Below are 22,488 nucleotides of genomic sequence, written 5' to 3' on the forward strand. Positions count from 1 at the left end.
ATAGATAATATAAGTTGCATAACACACTCACACAGGGACTAAATGGAAACCCCCTACCATTCATCACACACACACACACACACACACACACACACTCTGCACTGTCCTGTCTGTTAAACAGTCTCATTGTTTGTATTTATTGTATTTGTTGTAGTGTTATAGTTTTATGTTGCACTATTGTTACACTTTTGCACTTTGTCTAATATATTATTGTTCCATATTAAACTATTGTACCTGTACTCTGAAGGAATACCAATAAAAACATGGAAACATCACTCTTGATATAAAGATGTGATCACTGGACATCTTGGTCTTTTTTATGAATGAAGAGAACATCCGTTAAATGTTAAGACACATGTTTATTGCAATATTAAGATATAACAATGAGAACAGGTAACATTACCTTTTTTTAACATCACAATGCATGTTAAATATGCTCTATATTCCAAAACAAACTGAGAAACTGATACTGAACTGATAAAACTCTGTTTTTCTAAGAGGTGGGCAACACTGCCACCTACCCACACAGAAACGAACAGCACTTAAACTCTTCTTAAAATAAGAGAAATAAACATCTAACTGTACTCTTAACTCTTAATCACAAACATGCATTTAAATCAGTATATAACTGAACAGCAATGACATTTCCTTTTGTTAAAACTCCAATATAATAAATCAATATTATAATACAATTAATAAAAAAATAACTAAACTAAAGCAAATAAAGCAAATGTTTATTTCTAAACCCAGTCCTGAGGACCTCAAACCACAATACGAGTATGATATGAGTAAATAATTAGTAAACCCCACATTCTCTGTGTTAGATGTGTTACGTACATGCTACAAAAAAGTATAGGTAGAATTACAGCATTAAACTTAGAGAAAATCTGAAAATATAGGACAGATATAATGTTTTTCACATTTAAGTGAAACTGGAACATAAAAAAATAAATGGTTTTCCATTTGGTGAATTTGCATTTGTCTGACCCTTTTAGGAAAAATGAAATAAAAAATTTCACCTTGTAAAAAAAGTAAAAAAAAAAAAACTTTCTAATCTTTATTTTCCATTCGGAAAAGCACAGCAAAAAATGATTTTGGTTAAATTTTCAAAGTTTTTTTCCATTTCTGCCTCTCATGTTAGGTTGCATCTTGTAACGTAAAGTACATAGCATTACACCAATAGACTGGTGAAGAAAAATATAAAAATATAGACACTATTTTTTTCCCCTTTGTTGTGTGTAATTCAGACTGTTTGGGGAATAAAGAAAAACATTGAATTTAAATTTACATATTTTTTCATTTTGTTTTCATTCCTAACCCTCACAATCTGAAATGTCAGGGGAAATGAAAAAAAAAAAAGTATAAATAAATAAATTTCCTATGTTTGTGAAATTCAGATTGTGTGGTGCAGAAATGAAAAACTAGTGAAATTGTGGAAAATGAATAGTTTTCCATTTGGCACAGTTTTCCACAAAGCAAATAATGGATTTTGGTTAATTTTTCTAATTCTCTATTTTTTCCCCCATTTCTGTTTTAGACACTAGATTTTTTTGAGAAAACGTTTTTCTATTTTGGGGTAGTCTGCTCATCACAATCAAAAATGGGAAAATATTGTAACAAAAATATCTGACATTACACTGTAAAGATAAATTTTCCTTCATAAAAATTCAGACCATTTGAGGCAGAAATGAAAAGATGAGACCTGTTTCCTTTTGTTACTATAGCGTATTTACTTTACCAAATAATGAATGAATGGTTTTATACACATGCTAATTTTCTATTTTCCAACTGAGCTTTAAATGCCTCTTTAACAAACTAAAACATTTGAAGATCTATCAACTGTTGCTCTCCATCCATGCATCAATTTTAATAAAACAAAAATTAACAGAAGATTCCAGCATAGGACAGGATGTTTAAACTAGACTCAATAGTCAACACGTTTCTTTTTTCTTACTGGTTTTCAGGTTACTGGTTTGCTGGTTTACTGGGATGTGTGAAGGAACCCTCTGCCCATGGACATGGCAGAGAATGGGTAGGAGCCTGTGGTGGCCACCCCTGCCATAATGGAGATGGGTTGAGCCTGCGATTCTGAATCCAAACAACTGGAAGCTCCTGGCTCTGGGTTGATCTTTCCTACGGTGTTCTTCAGACCTCCTCTGGGCGGCTGGAGAGGTGGTGTTGAGATGTTGAACCCTCTACCGAGCACAGGGAACGTTGTGGAGATGGGTAGGTTCTTCTGAAGATCTTGGCTTGGAGAAGTCATTGAAGATGCTGCTTCCAATTGGCTTGAGATCTCCTCTAATTGACAGGAGGCTGCTGATGATTGCTCCAGATCAGCATCTGTGGACCGTGCTTCTGTCTCTGTGGAGGGTCTGGGCTTGTAGCGCTCCAGTAGACCATCTTCAGTAACTGGGTAATGGCCTACAGCCCACTCCTGGCGCTCCTGCCTGATAACTTCCAGCTCCCGAAGCTCCCTGGGGAGTTCCAGCCCAATCCTGCTGTTGATGTTCTGCGTCGGCACTGGTGTAACTTGGTTGCCACTTAGGTAGAAGTTCACCAATGTGGTGTAGTCGGACATGAGAGCATCCAGAAGCACCAGGCGCAGCGGCTGCAGGTGGATCACCGACAAGGCCATGACCTTCAGGAGTGGAGCAGGGCAAGGTCGCACATACCAGACTTCTCGGTCCTCCCTCACGAGCTGGGCCTTGATCTTCAGAGAGGAAAGATGGTACAAAGGCATCTTCAGGTGAAAGCTGACCACCTCCTCCAGTGTGCTGACCCTGTCCGGCAGGTATCCACCGGTTTCTTCGTAGAAGTGCAAGACGTCTGCGATCTGAGTGTCGAAAACGTTAGTAAGACTCACCCCAAACTGAGCCAACAGAGATCCGGCGATGCCGCGACAGTCGTGAATGACCTTCAGGATGTGCTTGCTCTCCAGAATCATGGACAAGCCGTTTTTGAAGGCTCTACTCCCAAGCAGTAGGATGTCGAAAAGGTACACCTTGTTTTTAGTGGCGATCTGCAACCAGCACAGCCGCTCGTGCTGGAAGACACCAACCCCGTCAGATCCAATCCCAACCACCTGCTGCTTCTTGATGTGCATCACAGCAGGACCAAACTTCTCGTGGAACTCATCTACCACCACGTAGTTCACGTGCTGCTCGTCTTCTTCGTCCAGCAGCAAGCTGCGCCTGTAGGGCTGGAACTCGGCCACAGGCAGCATCTGCTGGCCTGGGTTGGGCCTGCTTTGCTGCACAGGGTCTTCGAGTTTGGCGAGGTTGGGGATCTCGATGTTGAGGATTTCGTGTCCAAAGAAGAGCTTAGCTCCACAGAGCTTGGTATTCCTCGTCTCTTCAACCACATCTTCTAAAACGATGGTTTTATTCAGGCTGATGCGCTGAACCACGCCAGTAAACACGCAGAGTTTAGTGGTGAGCTTTATACGCTTCCTTTTGAAGCTTTCCAAGAAGTGGTAGTCCTCCAAAGACGCCATATTGCTTCCGTTTAAAAACACAAACGGGCTTATCCACGTGGTGGACGCTATTAACTTTAATTAGTAGCCACTCTGTATCAGAAAATATCTGCAAAATGACCGCGAACCGCTAGAGGGCGCCCGCGAGGGAGCCCTTAATGAATGGGAGATAATGGAGCTAAACGGCTAAAAACACGAATTAAACATAGTGACTAACTGCATTTACAAGGTATCACTATAATTTCAGAACGTAAAACAAGGAATCGTGCTTATAAAAGAAAGAAAACCGACCTGTATCTTTCCATTTCTTTACAGCACACAATATTAAGGCATTAAAGACGGTAGCATTAATGCTAGTGACACTGGAGTTACTGATTAAAGGCTAAAACTAAATTTTTACACGCTATAAACAATGATGTCTGCAGTGCTAAAACATGTAATATAGTTCTTTTGCTTACTTACTCCATAGGAACCCATTCATTTCGGACTAACTCAGGCGCGACCTAGAACACGTTCTCGAGTGGGTACTCTCCTCTCTATAAGCTCTCTGTTTAGCGTCCGCTTACAGCCACCCATACTTAATAAGGTTTAATTAGGTTAATATTAATGTATAATATTAATATTAATATACAATATTAAAATATTATTAATTGTTTTTATTTATTTATTTTATGTAACTCTACATAAATAATATTTTCAACTCAAGCTCAATTTAGTTAGTTTAATTAGTGTAAAACTATAATTAATAAACGTTAAAAAGTTTTTACATTGTAAATAAGTAATTTCGAACATGTCTGGAGTATATTTACAACCAGACAACTTAATTTCTGCATGTTTAATTTTTAATAACATACTAGTCCTACATATATAACATTTACATAACTTATTTTTTTTTACATTGTTTATAATAGGCATTGACACGATTTAAATAACAAATTTTAAAATCGAAGTTGTGAAAATGTTGTGTAATTAATCTCACATTAGGATTTTAGCCTTTAAACATTTACAGTCATGTGCTCCAAAAAATGTGTTAAAATGTATGAATCTGATTCAGTCTTTAATTTGGCATAAATAATCAGAAATGGGTCTGGGCTTCTGGGTCTGTGTTAAGTAAACTTCTGTAAAGTATTTGTGGATGAAAATTGTCAGTTCTTGGGAAATCATTGATCATGTGCTTTGGTCCTCAGGTACACTGTTACTCTAGTTCTCTTAAGTTCTGATACCCAGGTGCTCCCGCGAGCACCTGGGTATTCAGGTACTCTACTCTTGTACTCACACTCTGCTACTCAGGTACTCTGATACTCTTGTACCCAGGCAGTCTTGTACTTAGGCACTCTCGTACTCAGGTGCTCAGGTACTGTTGTACTCTGTTACACTCAGTTACTTTAGTACTTAGGCACGCTGTTAGTCAGGCACTCTTGTACTCATGCACTCTGTTACTCTAGTATTTAGGCATCCTGTTAGCCAGGCACTCTTGTACTCAGGTACTTAGGCACGCTTGTACTTAGGCACTAAGATATTCAGGTATTCTGGCACTCAGGTGCCCAGGTACTGTTGTACTTAGGCACTCGCATACTCATGCACTCTGTTACTCAGGCATTCTTATAATCAGACACTCTGTTACTCTGGTATTTAGGCATCCTGTTAGCCAGGCACTCTTTTACTCAGGTACTTAGGCACGCTTGTACTTAGGCACAAAGGTATTCAGGTATTCTGGCACTCAGGTGCTCAGGTACTGTTGTACTTAGGAACTCGCATACTCATGCACTCTGTTACTCAGGCACTCTTATAATCAGACACTCTGTTACTCTGGTATTTAGGCACCCTGTTGGTCAGGCACTCTTGTACTCAGGTACTTAGGCACGCTTGTACTTAGGCACAAAGGTATTCAGGTATTCTGGCACTCAGGTGCTCAGGTACTGTTGTACTTAGGCACTCGCATACTCATGCACTCTGTTACTCAGGCACTCTTGTACTCAGGTACTCTGGTATTCAGGTACTCAGGCACTCTGGTACTCAGGCACCTGCAGTGCTGTGTGAGGCCGGTAGGTGTCGCTGTTCAGTGAGAGCTGTGTGGGTGTATGGGGGGATGTGAGGTCAGAGCGCAGAGCGGGGTTTGAACGCTGTTTAGTGGAGCTGCTGATCGGTCAGAGCTGAGGGTAAATATACCTCCTTATATCTCCTTATTTCTCCTTTATATCTCCTTTATATCTCTTTAAATACCCTTTATATAATCCTCAAATATCCTTACATATCGTTATATATCCTTTATATGCATATAACCCCAGTTTAATAGGAGTTTTATACACATGTACACAGCTAACGCTAAGCTAAGCTAATGTAGCTGAAGTGGGTAACCCAGGTCCGGAAAGTTAAAATCCATCCCAGGATTTTTGTACCAACTGTCTGGGCGGCTGAGCCACAGACCAGCTGTACAAAAACCTGGGATGGATTTTTACTTTCTGGACCTGAGTTACCCACCGCTATGCGTCTGAAATAGACCCACACTGTTTATTTTATTTTAAAAGTTTGGAAACACTTCAAATTCAGTGTTTTTCATTGTTTTAAAATGTCCTGCACTGTAGATTAATACTAAACTCATCCAAGCTATGAAGAAAAACATATAAAAATTATAAAATTACTAAACAGAAAGTGTTAAACAAACCAGAATATGTTTTTTATTTAACGTTATATTTCTTTTCATAACTCAATAATCCAGAATGTCATGATACTATTAATAATACACTCCAAATATCTCCATATATCCAGGAATAAAGTAAAAATAAATGATACTGGACAGATATAATCTGTCTCTAGTAGATGTACATTTAGATATAATAGGAAATTAAAAACAGTATATAAAAAAAAATAGTAACTTACCCTGTTTTGATAATTAGGGGTGGGTGATATTTTAGTGTGTAATATTGTTTACTGTAGTCAAAAGTGTTGCGTATGAAACACTCCTAGTGAACAGTATTTTAGTCAGTTGTGCTAAATGACCAATCAGTGCTTTATTACCTGTGACTTCTTACACACAGTGTGAAATTTATTTCCCCAAAGTATGATTAATAACAAATTTTGTGGTCTTTAAAAGCGTGTAATTGCTTTGTTTATGTGATTATCATTAGGTCAGGGGCATTTAACTGTCTTAAAATTACAATAATATGGTTTATCGCAAATATTTCTGGGGTAATACTAATATTTGGTCCTCTTTCCTTTTTTTTTTTTTTTTTTTAAATCAGGTGTTGCATTAGCTTGCAGCTTTGAGCAGCACTGCTTCATCTGCAGAGCAAACAGCTATGGCTGCACCGGCAATACAGCAGCCTAGTTATCTGTTGGTAAGTAAGTCAAAATCCAACATTTGTTTTGGTAAAACGACTGTACCATAGATCACTGACCTATGACCTTTACTGCGATTACTTTTTAAACAGGCAAACCTAAAAGCAGACTGGACCACCAAACCATTTCTCCAGAGATGCCAGGAGTTAGTAAAGGTGATAGATGACTATCCTGCTAAGGTACGTTATGCTGCACTGATCTGTTTTTAGTGACGACGTTGTGTAAACCAGAGTTCGTACCGTCATGAAAAACCTGGAAAAGCCATGGAATTTGAACATAGCAATTTCCAGGCCTGGATAAGTTTGGGAAAAATTAAAATACCCAGAAAAGTTTAAAAGTTTTGGTTTGAGTAAATCAATCTAGCTAGCTGACTGTGACTAGAACTGTAAATGTACATAGTGAGAGAAAAAGGCTGATTTAATGCTGTCTGGCATCATTTAGACAAGTATAAGGCAATTACGTACTAAATGTGCAGAAATTTTATTCAGCTAGTGAAATGTCATATTTCCAAGTTTTTACTATTACTAATTTTGAGAAAGATATTTGCCATTTTATAATCAGTTTTGACATGGATTTTTAGTTTTATTGTCCATGTCTGTACTGATGTTTTAAAAATTGTATGGTCTAGAAAATGAGCTGTGAAGGCATGAAAAAGTCCTGGAAAATTCATGGGAATATATAGGTTAAAAAGTTTATGAACTCTGATAAATGTTAAAAGTATTAAAATGACATCTAATTAGTGAATTTAGAGTGAAAGTCCGGACCAGAGATTGTTCCATTTTATTCTGTATATTTAGTAAGTTTAGTTTTGGTTTCGGTCTCTGCTGCTCCATGTTGTTTACATGCATGGTATGTGCTGCGTTCACTGCTCGCAGCGGTTCAGCATTCTGGTTTATCCGTGAGGTTTATATCTTTGTTGTAATTTCCACTCAGGAGCTGCATCTGGTCTTCCCCTGGCTGATTGAAAGTATCTTCGGCAGTCTGGATGGGGTGATCGTGGGCTGGAACCTGCGCTTTCTGCAAACCCGCATGAATGAGTATAACATTGTCATGGACTTCCTCGACCCCAAGTAAACAAGCTAAGCTTAGGTTTTTTTTTTTTTTTGTGTGTGTGCGTGTGTGTTAGAGAGACTCCTAGATGTTTGTTATTTATAACACTTAAAGTATATAGACCATCCAGGCCTGTCAGTAAAAATTTACATTATCCACAATAAGTTACTGTATCATTACTGTATTTTTCACATGGTAAGGAGCACTTAAAATTCTTTAATTTTTCCAAAAATCGTCAGTGAATCTTATAATCTGGCGCACCATATGTATCAAAATAGACCAGAAAATAGACTTTCATTGATAGTGCACCTTACAATACGTTGCGCCTTATAGTGCAAAAAATACGGTATCGGGATAATTTTTCAGGCCTTAATATTGCTTGTTGGGTTTATATATTAAGTAAAGATATACCAAAATATAAATTTGTGGCCAAAACTGAACAAAATTAATCATACGGCCAAATACACACATTTTGTCGCAGGTTTGTCACTTTTATCACCACTGCATAAATTTATTTTATTTATTTATTTATTTTTTATCTATATTTTCAAAGTTCATTGCTTTCAAAAAGATTGTAATTGCATTATCAGTTTATTGTGTCATTTTATCAGTGTCATAAATCAGTCTGTTGGTGTATAGCAGAACATTAATTATGAGTATACAGTGACAGCAATTATAGGAAGCGTTTGATTGCTAAAATTATTGATTATTAAGAAAGGTAAGAATGGGCGTTGAGTGGTCCAGCGGTCTAAAGCGCTGCCACTATGAGCAGGAGGTCACAGGTTCGAATCCCGGTCATGCAGCTTTACCATCAAGCTTCCTGTGCTCAGAGGGAGCACAATTGGCTCTGCTCCCTCCAGGTGGGTAGATGGCGCTCTCTCCCCACATCACTCCTGCGGTGATGTCTGCAGCACAGGGCATCTGTGAGCTGATGTATCAGAACCACCAGAGTCACTGCGCTTTCCTCCGAGCGTTAGCGCTGTGATGCTGCTCGGTAATGCTGCATCAGCAGCAACTCGAAAAGAAGCGGAGTCTGACTTCACATGTATCGGAGGAAGCATGTGTTAGTCTTCACCCTCCTGGTGTGTTGGGGCATCACTAGTGATAGAGGGAGTCCTAATGAGTGGGTTGGGTAATTGGCTGTGTAAATTGGGGAGAAAATGAGGAAAAATTAGAGGAAAAGAAAAGTTTGACCTAAAACCCTAAAGAACATAAAATATCCTTATAATACTATAGTTCTTATACTAAAGAGAGTAAAATGACATTATTTTAAATGACATTTTTTTAATGTGTTTCTGACAGTGGGCCCATGATGAAGCTGGTGTATAAACTACAAGCAGAGGACTATAAATATGAGATCCCTATCAGCTATCTTCCAGTAAGTTCCAACAGTTTTTTAACAGTTTTTATAACACTGTATTTTCAGTGATGTCATGTTAATGTACTGTACTGTACTGTATGTGCTCTACAGGGTCCTGTAAAAGCCTCCATTCAGGAAGGTGTTCTGCCGGATTGCCCCCTATTTCACAACAAGCTTCAGTTCCCCATGTCTGGCCTGTTATCTTTCAGTATGTCTCTCAGTATCCTTTACTTAAAATGCTGTTTCACATTCATTATATATATATATATATATATAGATAGATAGATAGATATGTTTTTTATATATATATATATTCCTTCATTAAGACTTCTTCCTGTTTGATGTTAAAGCTCTGGGCTAAACTTTTACTCAGCACATTAAATTATTATAATTAATACAAAATATTAAAGTATTAAAGGTTCCAGTCTGCCAAAATACAGGGTTTTACCAACATATATTTTTTTATTCATGATTTTAATCATTATTAATCATAAAATATTATGTTTAATACAATTGTTTATATATATATATATATATATATATATATATATATATATATATATATATATATATATATATACACAGTGAGTCCAAGAAGTATTTGATCCCTTGCTGATTTTCTTTGTTTGCCCACTAATAAAGACACTATCCTTCTGCACTTTTAATGGTAGATATATTCTAACATGGAGAGACAGAATATCAAGACAAAAATCCAGAATATAATTTTAAAGAATATATTTTAATTAATTTGTATTTCAATGAGGAAAATAAGTATTTGATCCCTCTTGCCAAACACACTCAATACTTAGTGGCAAAGCCTTTGTTTGCAAGCACAGCGGTGAGACGTTTGTTGTAGTTAACCACAAGTTTAGCACACACACCGGGGGGAATTTTGGCCCACTCTTCTTTGCAGATCCTCTCTAAATCATGAAGGTTGGTGGGTTGTCGCTTGGCAACTCTGACCTTCAGCTCCCTCCATAGATTTTCGATCGGATTGAGGTCTGGCGACTGGCTGGGCCACTCCATGACCTTAATGTGATTTTTCTTGAGCCAATCCTTTCTTGCCTTTGCTGTATGTTTAGGGTCGTTATCATGTTGGAAGACCCAACCACGGCCCATTTTCAGATCCCTGGCAGAGGGGAGGAGGTTGTCCCTCAGGATTGTGCGGTACATGGCTCCATCCATTCTTCCCAGTGATGCGGTGAAGTAGCCCTGTACCCTTGGCAGAGAAACACCCCCAAAACATTATGCTTCCACCTCCATGCTTGACGGTGGGCACAGTGTTCTTGGGGTCATAGGCAGCATTTTTCTTCCTCCACAAATGGCGGGTGGAGTTGAGGCCAAAAAGTTCAATTTTGGTCTCGTCTGACCACAAAACCTTCTCCCAATAACTTGGTTCATCTTTCAAATGATCATTGGCATACTTGAGGCGCGCCTCCACATGTGCTCTCTTCAGCAGGGGTACCTTTCGGGCACTGCAGGATGTGAATCCATTGTTGCGCAAAGTGTTGCCAATTGTTTCCTTGCAAACTGTGGTCCCAGCTGCCTTCAGGTCATTTGCTAACTCCTGCCGAGTGGTTGCAGGACGATTTGTGACCGTTCTCAGCATCATTGCCACCCCACGAGGCGAAATCTTCTTTGGAGCACCGGGCTGAGGTCTGTTGATTGTCATGTTATACTCTTTACTCTTTCTGATAATTGCACCAATAGTTGTTACTTTCACATCCAACACCTTACTAATCTTTTTGTAGCCCATTCCAGCTTTGTGAAGGTCAACAATTCTGACTCTGAGGTCCTGTGACAGCTCTTTGGTTTTACCCATGTTGGAGACTTGAAATCTGTGTGATCTGTCTGATTCTGTGGACAGGTGTTTTTCACACAAGTGATTAGTGAGAACAGGTGGCTTCAGGTCAGGTAACAAGTTGATTGGGAGTGTCTAACTGGTCTGTAAAAGCCAGAACTGCTAATGAATACTAAGGGATCAAATACTTATTTCACTCCATGAAATACAAATCAATTAATATATATTCCTTAGATTTATTTTCTGGATTTTCTTTTTAATATTCTGTCTCTCCATGTAAGAATACATCTACCATTAAAAGTATAGAATGATCATGTCTTTATTAGTGGGCCAACGAAGAAAATCAGCAAGGGATCAAATACTTCTTGGACTCACTGTTTATATATATATTATCCTATTGTGATACATTTACATATCGAGGATATAAATCATCAGCATCTTTTAAGAACACTAAGCTAACTGTACATTTCATTATAGAGAGTAAGAAATAAATATGCAAAAATTGAGTTAAAATCAATATTCTATTCATGAATAGAAGAATCTGCGTGCGTGTCAAATCATGATAAATATTGTGTATTAAGAAAAAGTATTTAAAATGCATTGTGCTGTATTATTGTTTTTCCATATCTCCCACTGCCATCAGCATTATTAGAATTATATTATATTGTTTGAACGAAATTAAGAAACTTTATACGTGATACAAATTGGAACCAAAAAAATATAAATATAAATATAATTCAATTTATTTAGGTTTAAATAAACACTATTATAATCTTAGCATAATGGCAGAAAACAAAGTGTGATTAATCTTGATTAATAACAGAATTTTGCTGTGACTATTCAGATTTTTTGTTTAATTGATCACACCACTAGTTTCTGATGCTTTCGTGCACATTTATCATTCCTTAATGAATCCAAGATCCTTTTGAGTACTACATCTTCAACTTTGCCTCCAGTCTTATCGTACCAAAGGTAAGTTTTTAAGGTTAATATGTTTAGTATGTGTTATGTGTTTTATTAGCTGTCTAAATGGTAAAATATAATCTGAATTGCAGACTTATCCTCCTGGTCAGCACGGTAGCTGTTCAGACAGTGCGTACTTTGTGCTTGTTGATGCCTACCTCAAGCACTTCCTGCCCACAGAGGGAAACGTGCCCCCGTCTCCTTTCTCTGATCCGAGGGGATCCGTGGCGCCTCCTGCTCCCAGGTACCTGTTTGGTTATATTAAAGAAGAACTCTGGTGTAAAATTTACTTTTGTTGTAGTAAAACATGATAAAAAGTTCTAACCTTTGATGAATAGCACACCTCCGTTCTCCCACAGCGTTCAGAGATCCAGAAATTTTAACAGTTTGTCCAACAAACACCCTTCAGACTGGGAGATACGGGGCATAATTTACCCTGATAAATCACTTTTTACACCGTTATCCAGCTCCAAGTAGCTCCACACCTCCTTACTAGAATCCAAGAGGAGAGCCCTGACATTTAAAACCAGGCATTAATAACTTAAAAGTGCTTGGAAAGAAGCTTTTTAAAAACCTGAAGCTCACATCCTATAACGTGAGCTTCAGCTCCGAGCGCCGCCATCATTATACTGATAATGACATATACATATATATAGATATACATACACATACATAGATTCCACATAGCCTGCTATGTCACACCTTCTCATTTAATGTTTTTTCCTATTTAATAAATGAATAGTTAAGTGATTCAGACTATGAAGGAAAACACAAGGTATCATGTAGGCGGTCCTGATGAGTGCCAGTTTCATCATCATAACGTTTTTGATGGTCTTGGCAACTGCACTTGAATATCATTTTAGTTCTTGAAATGTTTTTTAATTCTTTAAAGTAGCTCCTCTTGTTTAAATGATGAGTTTTGTACATATCTGCTGGATTTTCTCAGTCAGTTTTATGAGGTAGAGTCACCTGGAATTCAGGCTTTCAGTTAACAGCTGTGCTGAACTCATCAAGAGTTAGCTACTTAAATTTTTTGCCTTTTTATGGTAAGAACTACTTAGCTGAGTAAAGAAACAAATCAAGGTCAGTTAATCTGAAACATTTCAAGAACTTTAAAAGTAACCTCAAGTGCAGTTGCAAAAAACATCAAAAATGTGTGATGAAACTGGCACTCATCAGGATCGCCCCAGGAAAGGAAGAATGAGAGTTCTCTCTGTTGTAATAAGAATAAGTTCATCAGTTACCAGCCTCAGAAACCACAATTTAAGAGAGTATTTTGGTTTATTAAACACATTTAAGTTACTACATGATTCCTTATGTGTTCCTTCCTAATCTGATAGATCACTTCACTATTCATTTACTGTATTTGAAAATCTTCACCAAAAGAAAATCCTTTGCATTGTTTTCTATCCCAGATCTCCCAGCGTGCCTTATGTTGGTTATGGTGTCCACAGCACCAGCCTACTGAAGCGTCACATATCCCATCAACCCTCAGTCAACGCTGACCCTGCGGCTCAGGAGATCTGGAGATCAGAAACCCTTCTGCAGGTAAACGTTTGTTCTGTGAACTGTGTCAAAATTATTCATTTATAATGCACTATAGGGGCATAATCACACTTGTCCACTCAGGACCAATTCTGGTCTCATTCGGAGGATACACTCATTATCGTTAACAAGTTGTGGCTCAAATGCACAATTTCATACATCGCTGTTCTGCATGTAAGATTCGCTAGAGCTCCTCCACTGAGACCCCTAAGAGGTTCATTTGTTGTAAGAACGTGATCTGGTCTTAATCAGACCTGACAATCAAATATATTCCTCATGTTTGTGTTAAACGGCTGTTCAGGTGCAGTTTAACCTGATTTATTACCAAGATAATTTATTACTACAGCTATTAACAATATTATCTACAAATGATGTCTCTTTAGCTGCTCCATGCTAAGCTGTTTATACACTAAACATTGTATGTGCAGCGTTCGCTGTCCATGCGAATCTGCTTACTGACAAGACTGCGCGGACGCCACTTTTCCTATTGGAAAAACTATATGTGCTAGTCTGAAATACAGGACCTTCTTGCTACAGGTGCATTTAGAAAAATTGATTATTGAAAAGTTACTTTATTTTTAGTAATTCGGTTCAAAATGTGAAACTCATATTATAAAGATGTATCTATTTTAAGTGTTTATTTCTTTTATTGTTGATGATTATGGCTTACAGCCAATGAAATCCCAAAAATCATTGTCTTAGAAAAGTAAAATATTATATGAGACCAGTCGGTACTTTTGGCAGCATGGGCAGTGTGCCAAGTCCTGCTGGAAAATGAAATCCACATCTCCATAAAAGTTGTCAGTAGCAGAGGGAAGCTGTAAGATATGAAGTGCTGTAAGATTTTGTGGGAAAACAAAACTGCACTGACTTTAGACTTGATAATAAAACACAGTGGATCAACACCAGCAGATGACAGACATGACTCTCCAAACCATCACTGGTCATCAGTAAATTTTACATTTCATTTAAAGGAAATCAAGGGAGCAGAGTCTGGAGGAAGAGTGGAGAGACACACAGTCCAAACTGCTCGAGGTCTAGTGTGAAGTTTCCACCAATCAGTGATGGTTTGGAGATACATGTCATCTGCTGGTGTTGATCCACTGTGCTTTATTATCCAAAGTCCAAAGTCAACTTTTATGGAGATGTGGATTTCATTTTCCAGCAGGTCTTGGCACACTTGCTCTTATCTAATATTCAGATTTTCTGAGACACTGATTTTTGGGTTTTCATTGGCTGTAAGCCATAATCATCAACAATAAAAGGAATAAACGCTTAAAATAGATCACTCTGTGTGTAAAACATCTGTATATGAGTAACATTTTCAACTAAATTACTGAAATAAGGTACCTTTTCAATGACATTCAATTTTTTGAGATGCACCTGTATGTTTACTTTCTTGCTCCTGCTCTAGACATCTATGGTGTTTAAACTTTAGATTTTTGTATGTGTGAAAACAAACCAAACCAAGGGCGAAACACTACTCAACTAACTGATCCAGACCAGAGAAACCAACTACAGGTGTGAAAACACCCTAAAAGAGGGGTCAGCAATTAAGTTTGGCTGCGGGCCAAGTATTTTCCAAGCCATTAAGTTGGGATGAAGTGCTACAGACTAGTAGCTCTCCAGCCCAGAGTGTTGTTGAACCCAGTTGCAGAACAGTTGATCTCAAAGCAGGTAAACCCAAGAAGAAAGGAATAAATAAATAAATAAACACACAGCTCCTCATGTGGTATCGAACCCGCGTCGTCAGGGACGCTCTCCAATACACTAGCGCTGCCCCGGCTAGTAAATAGGGACACAGCCAAAAAACATCCTTATTAAGAGATAGGGAGCCCAAGAATGGGCGGAAAAACTAAAGTCACGAGGCAGGGGAGGAATGTAAACAAAAGCTCACCTGAGAAGAATTTTATTTTAATTTATTTTTTTGATTATCGTTCATTACAGTTTAAACAACCTCACAGGCCAGATGTTACACACCTATTGCCAAACCTCTGCCCTAAAACAGCCTGTTCCTCTTTGTCTCTTTGTGCAGGTGTTTGTGGAGATGTGGCTCCATCACTACTCTCTGGAGATGTACCAGAAGCTGCAGTCTCCTCAGGTGAAGGTAAGAGTGCAGCACACCTGTCTTCTCCACCCACCCCTCTTCTTCTTCTTCTCCACCGCACGGCTGACTGGCTGAGCACCTCCACCCTACAATCATGCTCTCAGCTCCTGCTGCTCGGGTGCACTGCACGAATCCCTCACCCACCTCATTCTAGTTAATTGAAGGCTTATTTTTGCAGTAGTTGCACACGCAGAGAGCGCATCCTCCACTTTGATCTGCTCGTGGCCGGTTATATCTCCAGCTGCTAGCTCACACGCTGGTGCAGTGCAATAAAGGTAGCAGTTTTACGTGAGACTGGGGTAAGGTTTTTGCAGAATTCTGCATAGAGCATATCCTTTTCACATTTTTCCTCTCTATGCTGGTAGATCCACCTGTTTATTTCGGGGGAGGGGAGGGGCAGCTATGGTATCCAGCTATGGACTTGTTTGCTGTTATGTAGTGAGCTTAGTCTTTAATTATTTTAATTTATTTGTTTATTCGTTTATTCATTGTTTGGTGAGCAAAGGCATTTAAAGCATTGATATTTAAAGCATGATATATTTTGCTCTGTTGGCTCCTGGGTCTCTTCTGTCTGTCTTGGCTGTGGACTGTTTGTCAGCTTTTTGCTTGTCTGGATTCTGCTGTAGAGCTGCTGTAGTGAATTTTGTGTGCTGTTTCAGTCAGCGTTTACCGAAATGAGCCTGCCTCCAGTCAGCCCTAAGCATTTCTAGCTGTTTTAAGCATTCATGTGCATTTTACTGTGCGTTCTACTGAGATTAGTAGACAATCACCAGTTTACTCTTTATAATATGCTTTGCAAAAATATTTTCACGTTTTAACACAGGGTATCTGCAGGAGATCCTTAAAAAAAGTGTTAAAATCATTTAAGTCAGCCTTAATTCAACTTAAAATGTCTTAAATCCATCTCCTAAATGTTTTGCAGTTTACAAATTAAATATGACAAGTTGAATAATAAGATTTCATAATGATAAACTAGACGATATTTTCACATACTGTATTTTGCACACTATAGGGCGTACTTAAATTTTTCCATGTCTTATCGGAACACTCAGGGTAACTCAATGTAGCACTACTGTCAGGTTAGCTGCTAATGCTAATGCTGCTGCACCCAGCCCTAGTGGAAATTTGCAAATCTATGCTTACTGTAAATAAACAGAAGCTCTTTCCTAACCCAAGTAAACAGTTTCCAGGAGAGAAATCTATGTAGATTAACATTCAGCGCTCGTTTGAATATAAAAGAAAAAGTTTTTTTAAGAATTACAGTTTTGATTACTTAACTTAACCAGCTACCCAGCGACGAGACCTGATGAATTAGAAGAAAAACATGGCAACACCCTTTATAATCACCCCAATTTTGCATTGGACCCCTAGTTTGTCAAAAAAATTGAAGAATCACAAGCGTACTGTAAGGTTTATAAACTAAATAAAAAAAAATAATTGTTTTGTTTTTTGCTATGAGGGGAAGTGGTCTTAAATTTGTCTATGAGAGATATCAAAAAGTTAATTTTAATGAAATTTCCCCATGCCTGCAGATACTCTGATAATAATGATTATGGGAAAGAGTGGTACACTTTCAGATAAAATAATAAAATGTGAATTGGCGATTGCCTCAGTTATGGTTCATCTGTTTAAAAAAAAAAAAAAAAAGAGAAATACAAAAACAGTGATGCAGTCTCCTTTTTTCAGCCAAATTATTGACTTGTACACCAATATTGATTAATTAGACATATTGAATCATTATCAATTCTTAAGTCTTCATTGTCCAAGCACACAGGTCTGTAAAAGGACGACTGCATCGAGCAAATTTTCACGGCATTGTGTTTCTGTGGTCTTTCTTTTGTCCTTTTGTCCACCTCCATTTCGGTTCTTACTTCTTACGTCCAACTTTTCTCTTGGATTGCATTCTATCCTTTATTTTTCCTTTCTATTCTCATGTTCACCTTCCTCCTCCTTTCCTCTCTCTCCTCTTTTCCTCTTCCTTCTTCTCCTCCTCCTCCTCTTCTCCTCTTCCTCCCTCCCCACTTTGTGATGGGTCCTTCAGCTGGCGTTGCTGCAGTACCGCCTCAATATGTCCAGCATGCTGTGCCAACCCCCCGCCCCACCAGGCTCTGGGACCCTCCACACATACCAAGTACTTTTACCTTTTCATTCAGTTCCACGGGCAAACTGGAGGTAATACAATAACGGGGCTGATAGATCAGGGGTCCTAAAGGAGAGGTTAGGAGAATAGAGTTCAGGTTTAGGTAGTTGTGATGCTGCAGTGTGATTAGCAGTGTGGATTGAAGACCAACACATTGATTTTGGTGTGATTTATTGAGGTACTAAAGGTACTGAATGTACTAAAGTCAGATTGGCGTTAAAGAAAAGTGGGAGGCTCACTGGGATCTCATTTCTTTCTTTAAAAAAGCATGCTTTTATTATGTATTTGTTTATTTATTTAAGGTGGGTGTGTTTGTGGTTTGTCTTCACTGTTCCATCATCTGTACGTAGTAGGGATGCACAATGATATCGGAATCGTTTGGCCAATATTTAAAACCGATATTTGCTGATGTTTTTATTGTATGCCGGAAAAAAAACCAGCGACGCTGGACGAGCTTCTTAAAAATCCATTGATTTAAACTTAAAAGCTTAAAAAGTCACTTCATTATTAACCTGCAGGTTGTAAATGTAAATAATAGATAAATGGCGATTAGCCCTGTAACAGATAATGAGTGGAAAATGCCCCTTTCAGTGCTCCGCTCTTAAACGGCAACCCGCGCAGTTAGAACCACATTTCCATTAAAATATTATGACTTTAATCTCGTAATATTACGACTTTATTCTTTAAAGCAGCGAGAATAAAGTCGAAATATTACGGCTTTATCTCGTAATATTACGACTTTATTCTTTAAAGCAGCGAGAATAAAGTCGAAATATTACGGCTTTATCTCGTAATATTACGACTTTATTCTCGCAATATTACGACTTTAATCTCGTAATATTACGACTTTAATCTCGTAATATTATGTCTTTATTCTCGTAATATTACGTCTTTATTCTCGCAATATTACGACTTTAATCTCAGATTAAAAAACAGATTAAATGAAAAAAAACGTAATATTACGAGAATAAAGACGTAATATTACAAGGATAAAGTCGTAATATTACGTCTTTATTCTCGTAATATTACGACTTTAATCTCGTAATATTATGAGATTTAAGTTGTAATATTACGTCTTTATGCTCGTAATATTACGACTTTAATCTCATAATATTACGTCTTTATTCTCGTAATATTACGTCTTTATTCATTAAATCTGTTTTTTAATCTGGCTAATACATCAGTTTAATCTGATGTATTAGCCAGATAAGGCTGATTACCACAGCTGTGAACAAACGCTCTCTCTGCTGCTCCATGCTGTTTACACGTGTGGTCTGTGCTGTGTTCACTACATGCAGCAGTGCAGCTCCGTTCACTATGCAGACATCTGATCAGATTTAGATCATGGGGTTGTGGAGGACTAACACTTCTTATTGTTTGATATGTAATTCCATATAATGTCCCCTAATCGTTTTCATGTATTTAATATCAATCTACGATGTAGAAAATAAATTAAATAAAGAAATACAGAAAAACATTGAATACGAAGCTGTGTCCAAACGTTTGACTGGTACTATGTACATGTGTAATGTCAGATATCGGCCAGGAATTCCCACATTGGTGCATCCCTAGTACTTAGTCTATATGCTAAAACAGCATTAACTGTAGCATATAGTAACTACACTTTACTATACTTACTACTAGTGGTGTACCATGTTGTATCATACACGTGTATCACAATATCAAAAATAATTTTAACACAAAAAAGTGTCCATGTGCTCTAAGTAGTGCCACTAAGATTGTTGGGAGTTCACTGTTTTGAATCCTGGTCATGCAGCAAATTACTAAGATTCAGCGGACTAAGGTGCTGCCTCCATGATCGGGAGATTGCTAGTTCGAATCCCGGTCATGCAGCTTGCCATTAGCTGCCAGAGCCCTGAGAGAGGACAGCTGGTCTTGCTCTCTCTGGATGGGTACAGTAGATGGCGCTCTTCTCTTTCCCCTCATCACTCCTAGGGTGATGTGGATCAGCACAAGGCTGCGTCTGTGAGCTGATGTATCAGAACCGAGTCGCTGAGCTTTTCTCCGAGCGTTAGTGCTGTGATAATACTCGGAAATGTTACAGCATCAGCAACAGTCTGAATTCACATGTCACATGTTCACATGTCTGAGGAGGCGTTTGCTAGTCTTTACCCTCCTGATGTTGGGGCATCACTCGCAGCTGAATGGGTGGGACAATTGGCCAAATAACTTAAGAGAAAATGGAGAAAAAAGTCTATTTTGTGTTTGTTTTGGTATTAACTATATTAACTTTTAATAGTTTGTTTGCATATTTAACAGTTTATATGCAGTTTATATACTTACTGCATATAATATACTGCCATAATTGTCCAGACCGATTGACCTTTTGTCTTCTGTGCTTTTTTAAATTAAAAATAAATACTAGTAATAATAATATGCAGTATTAACTTTGTAAATGTGTGTTTGTGGCCGAAACGTAACAGGAGCCCTTCAGTCCGACGGAGGAACATGTCCTGGTGGTTCGTCTGCTTGTCAAACACCTTCACGCCTTCTCCAACAGCCTGAAACAGGAGCAGACCTCCTCTCCATCCACCCATTCTCACGCCAGTCCTCTCGAAGAGTTCAAAAGGTGAGCTCAATATAAGCACATAAATATATATATTTTTTTACATACCTGTCATCCAGACTATGAAGGAACACATAAGGAATAATATAGTAATTAATAGTGTTAAAAAAAAAAAACAAGATACTCTGTGAAGAAGCTTTTAGGTGCTCTTATCTGGGGAGCTGTTTGTTAACCTGTGGTTTCTGAGGCTGGAAACTCTGATAAACTCATCCACACATTCCCGCCTTGGCAGTTTAAACTGCGTTGCACACTCTGCGTAGGCTACGCCGTAGGTTTGACGCAAAATAGTAAATTGGGCTTAACCCTGCGTTCACACTGGAACGCGACGAGTCGCTTGTGTCACCCCACGTTTGTCGCTTGTGGGCGTGTCAGGCTCAACGCTAGCACGTATCATGGTCCAGCCTCCGACAAGAAAAAAGCCACAAAAAAGAAATCGCTTGGCCACTTTATTCTACAGCTATAACTCTCGAGCTTGCTGGACTCCTTGCCGTTTCTGTGATTTAACTGCTCTGGAAACGCAGCCGTTCCCACAGATCGACGTGGGTCCACCCCACTCAACAGAATGAACAGCGAAAGAAACTAAAAATTCAGAGAGCAGGAGCTTGAGGACCTCGGAATGCCTTTTATGTGTTTGGTCAAAAGAAAAGCTAGAAGCCAATCGGGTTAGAATGTCGCTTCATCGCGTCATAATTCATTTGCATAAAGTTGGGAAAAATTCAGCTCTGTGTCGCTTGTGGCCTCTTGCATGTTGCAGCGACAAATCGCGCCCTGCCATAGGAAATAAATGGTCGCCTGTGGTTTTGTCACTTTCCAGTGTGAACACAGGGTTAGTCCACTGGCTAGTCACCAGCTTAGTCATTAGGGTTCAAGCACCGAAGGTGCGTAGAACCCTATTGTTTTTGCTAAGATTTTTCTTCTTCTTCTTCTTCTTATTAGGGGTTCGAGCACGTAGTGCTAGAAACCCTATTGTAATTGTTCTGATTATTATTATTAGGGGTTCGAGCACGTAGTGCTAGAAACCCTATTGTAATTGTTCTGATTATTATTATTATTATTAGGGGTTCGAGCACGTAGTGCTAGAAACCCTATTGTAATTGTTCTGATTATTATTATTATTATTATTATTATTATTATTATTCTTATTCTTTTTCTGCCATAGAAGTGATCGGGCAGAAGAAACCGTAAGGCCTACAGGGCTGAGACTTGGTCATATGGTAGTACTTCTCACCGCTACTCAGATTCAAAAGATGAGCCAAATCGGCCTCAAGGGGGCGCTATGGCGAAGGTCAACGCGTTAGGCCTCGTAACTGCCACGCCCTGATAGCTAGAGCAAAAATTCTTGCATTATATGATTCCTTGGTTAATGGCAAATCAAAAAGGTCAATAGAACCACTAAGCTCCGCCCACTTAGATTTTTTGCTATTTAGCATAATATGCAAAACCTACTTTTGAGAACTTGTCCTAGGGTCATTGAGCAATCCTGTCATATTTGGTGTCAAACAACTCAGCAGAGTCCCATCCTCAATAATTATCAAAAAAATTGTGAAATTTGTAAACAATATGGCCGCCATATGCAAATTAATCTTACCGTGGCACACCCAAATTTACTCTAACAGCTGTAACTTTTGAATGCTTAAACCTACACTAATGCCACTTTAGAGCTTTGATGCCTACATGATTCTGAGGTAGCCCGTCAATCTGTGTAGACATACGCCTCCAGGGGGCGGAGCCAAAGCTAAAAAGCTGTTTCTCAGGAACCATACAAGCTATGAAGCTCTCCTTTGGCATGTATCATCTATGGCCTATGTCCTAATGTTTCACAGAAGGAAAATTTGATATGCAAATTTTTGCGATCGTTATTAGCCAATCAGATTCCAGCAAGCTTTTGACATGCTAAACAATGACCAATCAGGACGATACTTATACCCTACATGTATCTCAGGGCCTTCTATCATCCATTAAAATATGGCGTTGATTGGCCTCAAGGGGGCGCTATAGCAGGAAATCAGTTATATCTAAAGGTACAAGTGGCCTAGGCTTGTTATTCTTTTTTAGTTGTATACTTTGCTGTAGCCTTTACAACTTTGTAATTACATGTATTTACCAAAAATGTAAAGATTTTCA

General features: G+C 38.5%; 2 protein-coding genes across 3 annotated transcripts in view; one reads left to right on the top strand and one right to left on the bottom strand.

Moving 5' to 3' along the window:
- Positions 1 to 339: 339 nt before the first annotated feature.
- On the bottom strand, positions 340 to 3,542 carry exd1 (exonuclease 3'-5' domain containing 1). The gene has a single exon (XM_007237449.4). The coding sequence runs from the start codon at positions 3,491 to 3,493 to the stop codon at positions 1,982 to 1,984; it is 1,512 nt and encodes a 503-aa protein (XP_007237511.3). The 5' UTR covers positions 3,494 to 3,542; the 3' UTR covers positions 340 to 1,981.
- Positions 3,543 to 5,537: 1,995 nt separating this feature from the next.
- smpd4 (sphingomyelin phosphodiesterase 4) overlaps positions 5,538 to 22,488 on the top strand; it is a 38,346-nt gene continuing 21,395 nt past the window's right edge. Inside the window, exons 1-12 of one of the 2 annotated variants that reach the window (XM_022666495.2) lie at positions 5,538 to 5,631; positions 6,715 to 6,810; positions 6,904 to 6,990; positions 7,745 to 7,881; positions 9,164 to 9,239; positions 9,333 to 9,441; positions 11,942 to 11,994; positions 12,078 to 12,229; positions 13,401 to 13,533; positions 15,566 to 15,637; positions 17,679 to 17,768; positions 20,222 to 20,367. In XM_022666495.2, the coding sequence (XP_022522216.2) occupies positions 6,772 to 6,810; positions 6,904 to 6,990; positions 7,745 to 7,881; positions 9,164 to 9,239; positions 9,333 to 9,441; positions 11,942 to 11,994; positions 12,078 to 12,229; positions 13,401 to 13,533; positions 15,566 to 15,637; positions 17,679 to 17,768; positions 20,222 to 20,367 (1,094 nt within the window). In that variant the 5' untranslated portion in view covers positions 5,538 to 5,631; positions 6,715 to 6,771. The remainder of the gene's footprint in view (positions 5,632 to 6,714; positions 6,811 to 6,903; positions 6,991 to 7,744; positions 7,882 to 9,163; positions 9,240 to 9,332; positions 9,442 to 11,941; positions 11,995 to 12,077; positions 12,230 to 13,400; positions 13,534 to 15,565; positions 15,638 to 17,678; positions 17,769 to 20,221; positions 20,368 to 22,488) is intronic. The other variant, XM_022666496.2, reaches the window with a different exon arrangement.

This window comes from Astyanax mexicanus, chromosome 17 (assembly GCF_023375975.1).
Source record: "Astyanax mexicanus isolate ESR-SI-001 chromosome 17, AstMex3_surface, whole genome shotgun sequence".
NCBI classification, from domain to species: Eukaryota; Metazoa; Chordata; class Actinopteri; order Characiformes; family Acestrorhamphidae; genus Astyanax; species Astyanax mexicanus.

Bases quoted from the DNA above. Each gene is read 5' to 3' on its own strand.
- exd1 (XM_007237449.4), bottom strand. From the start codon at position 3,493: ATGGCGTCTTTGGAGGACTACCACTTCTTGGAAAGCTTCAAAAGGAAG.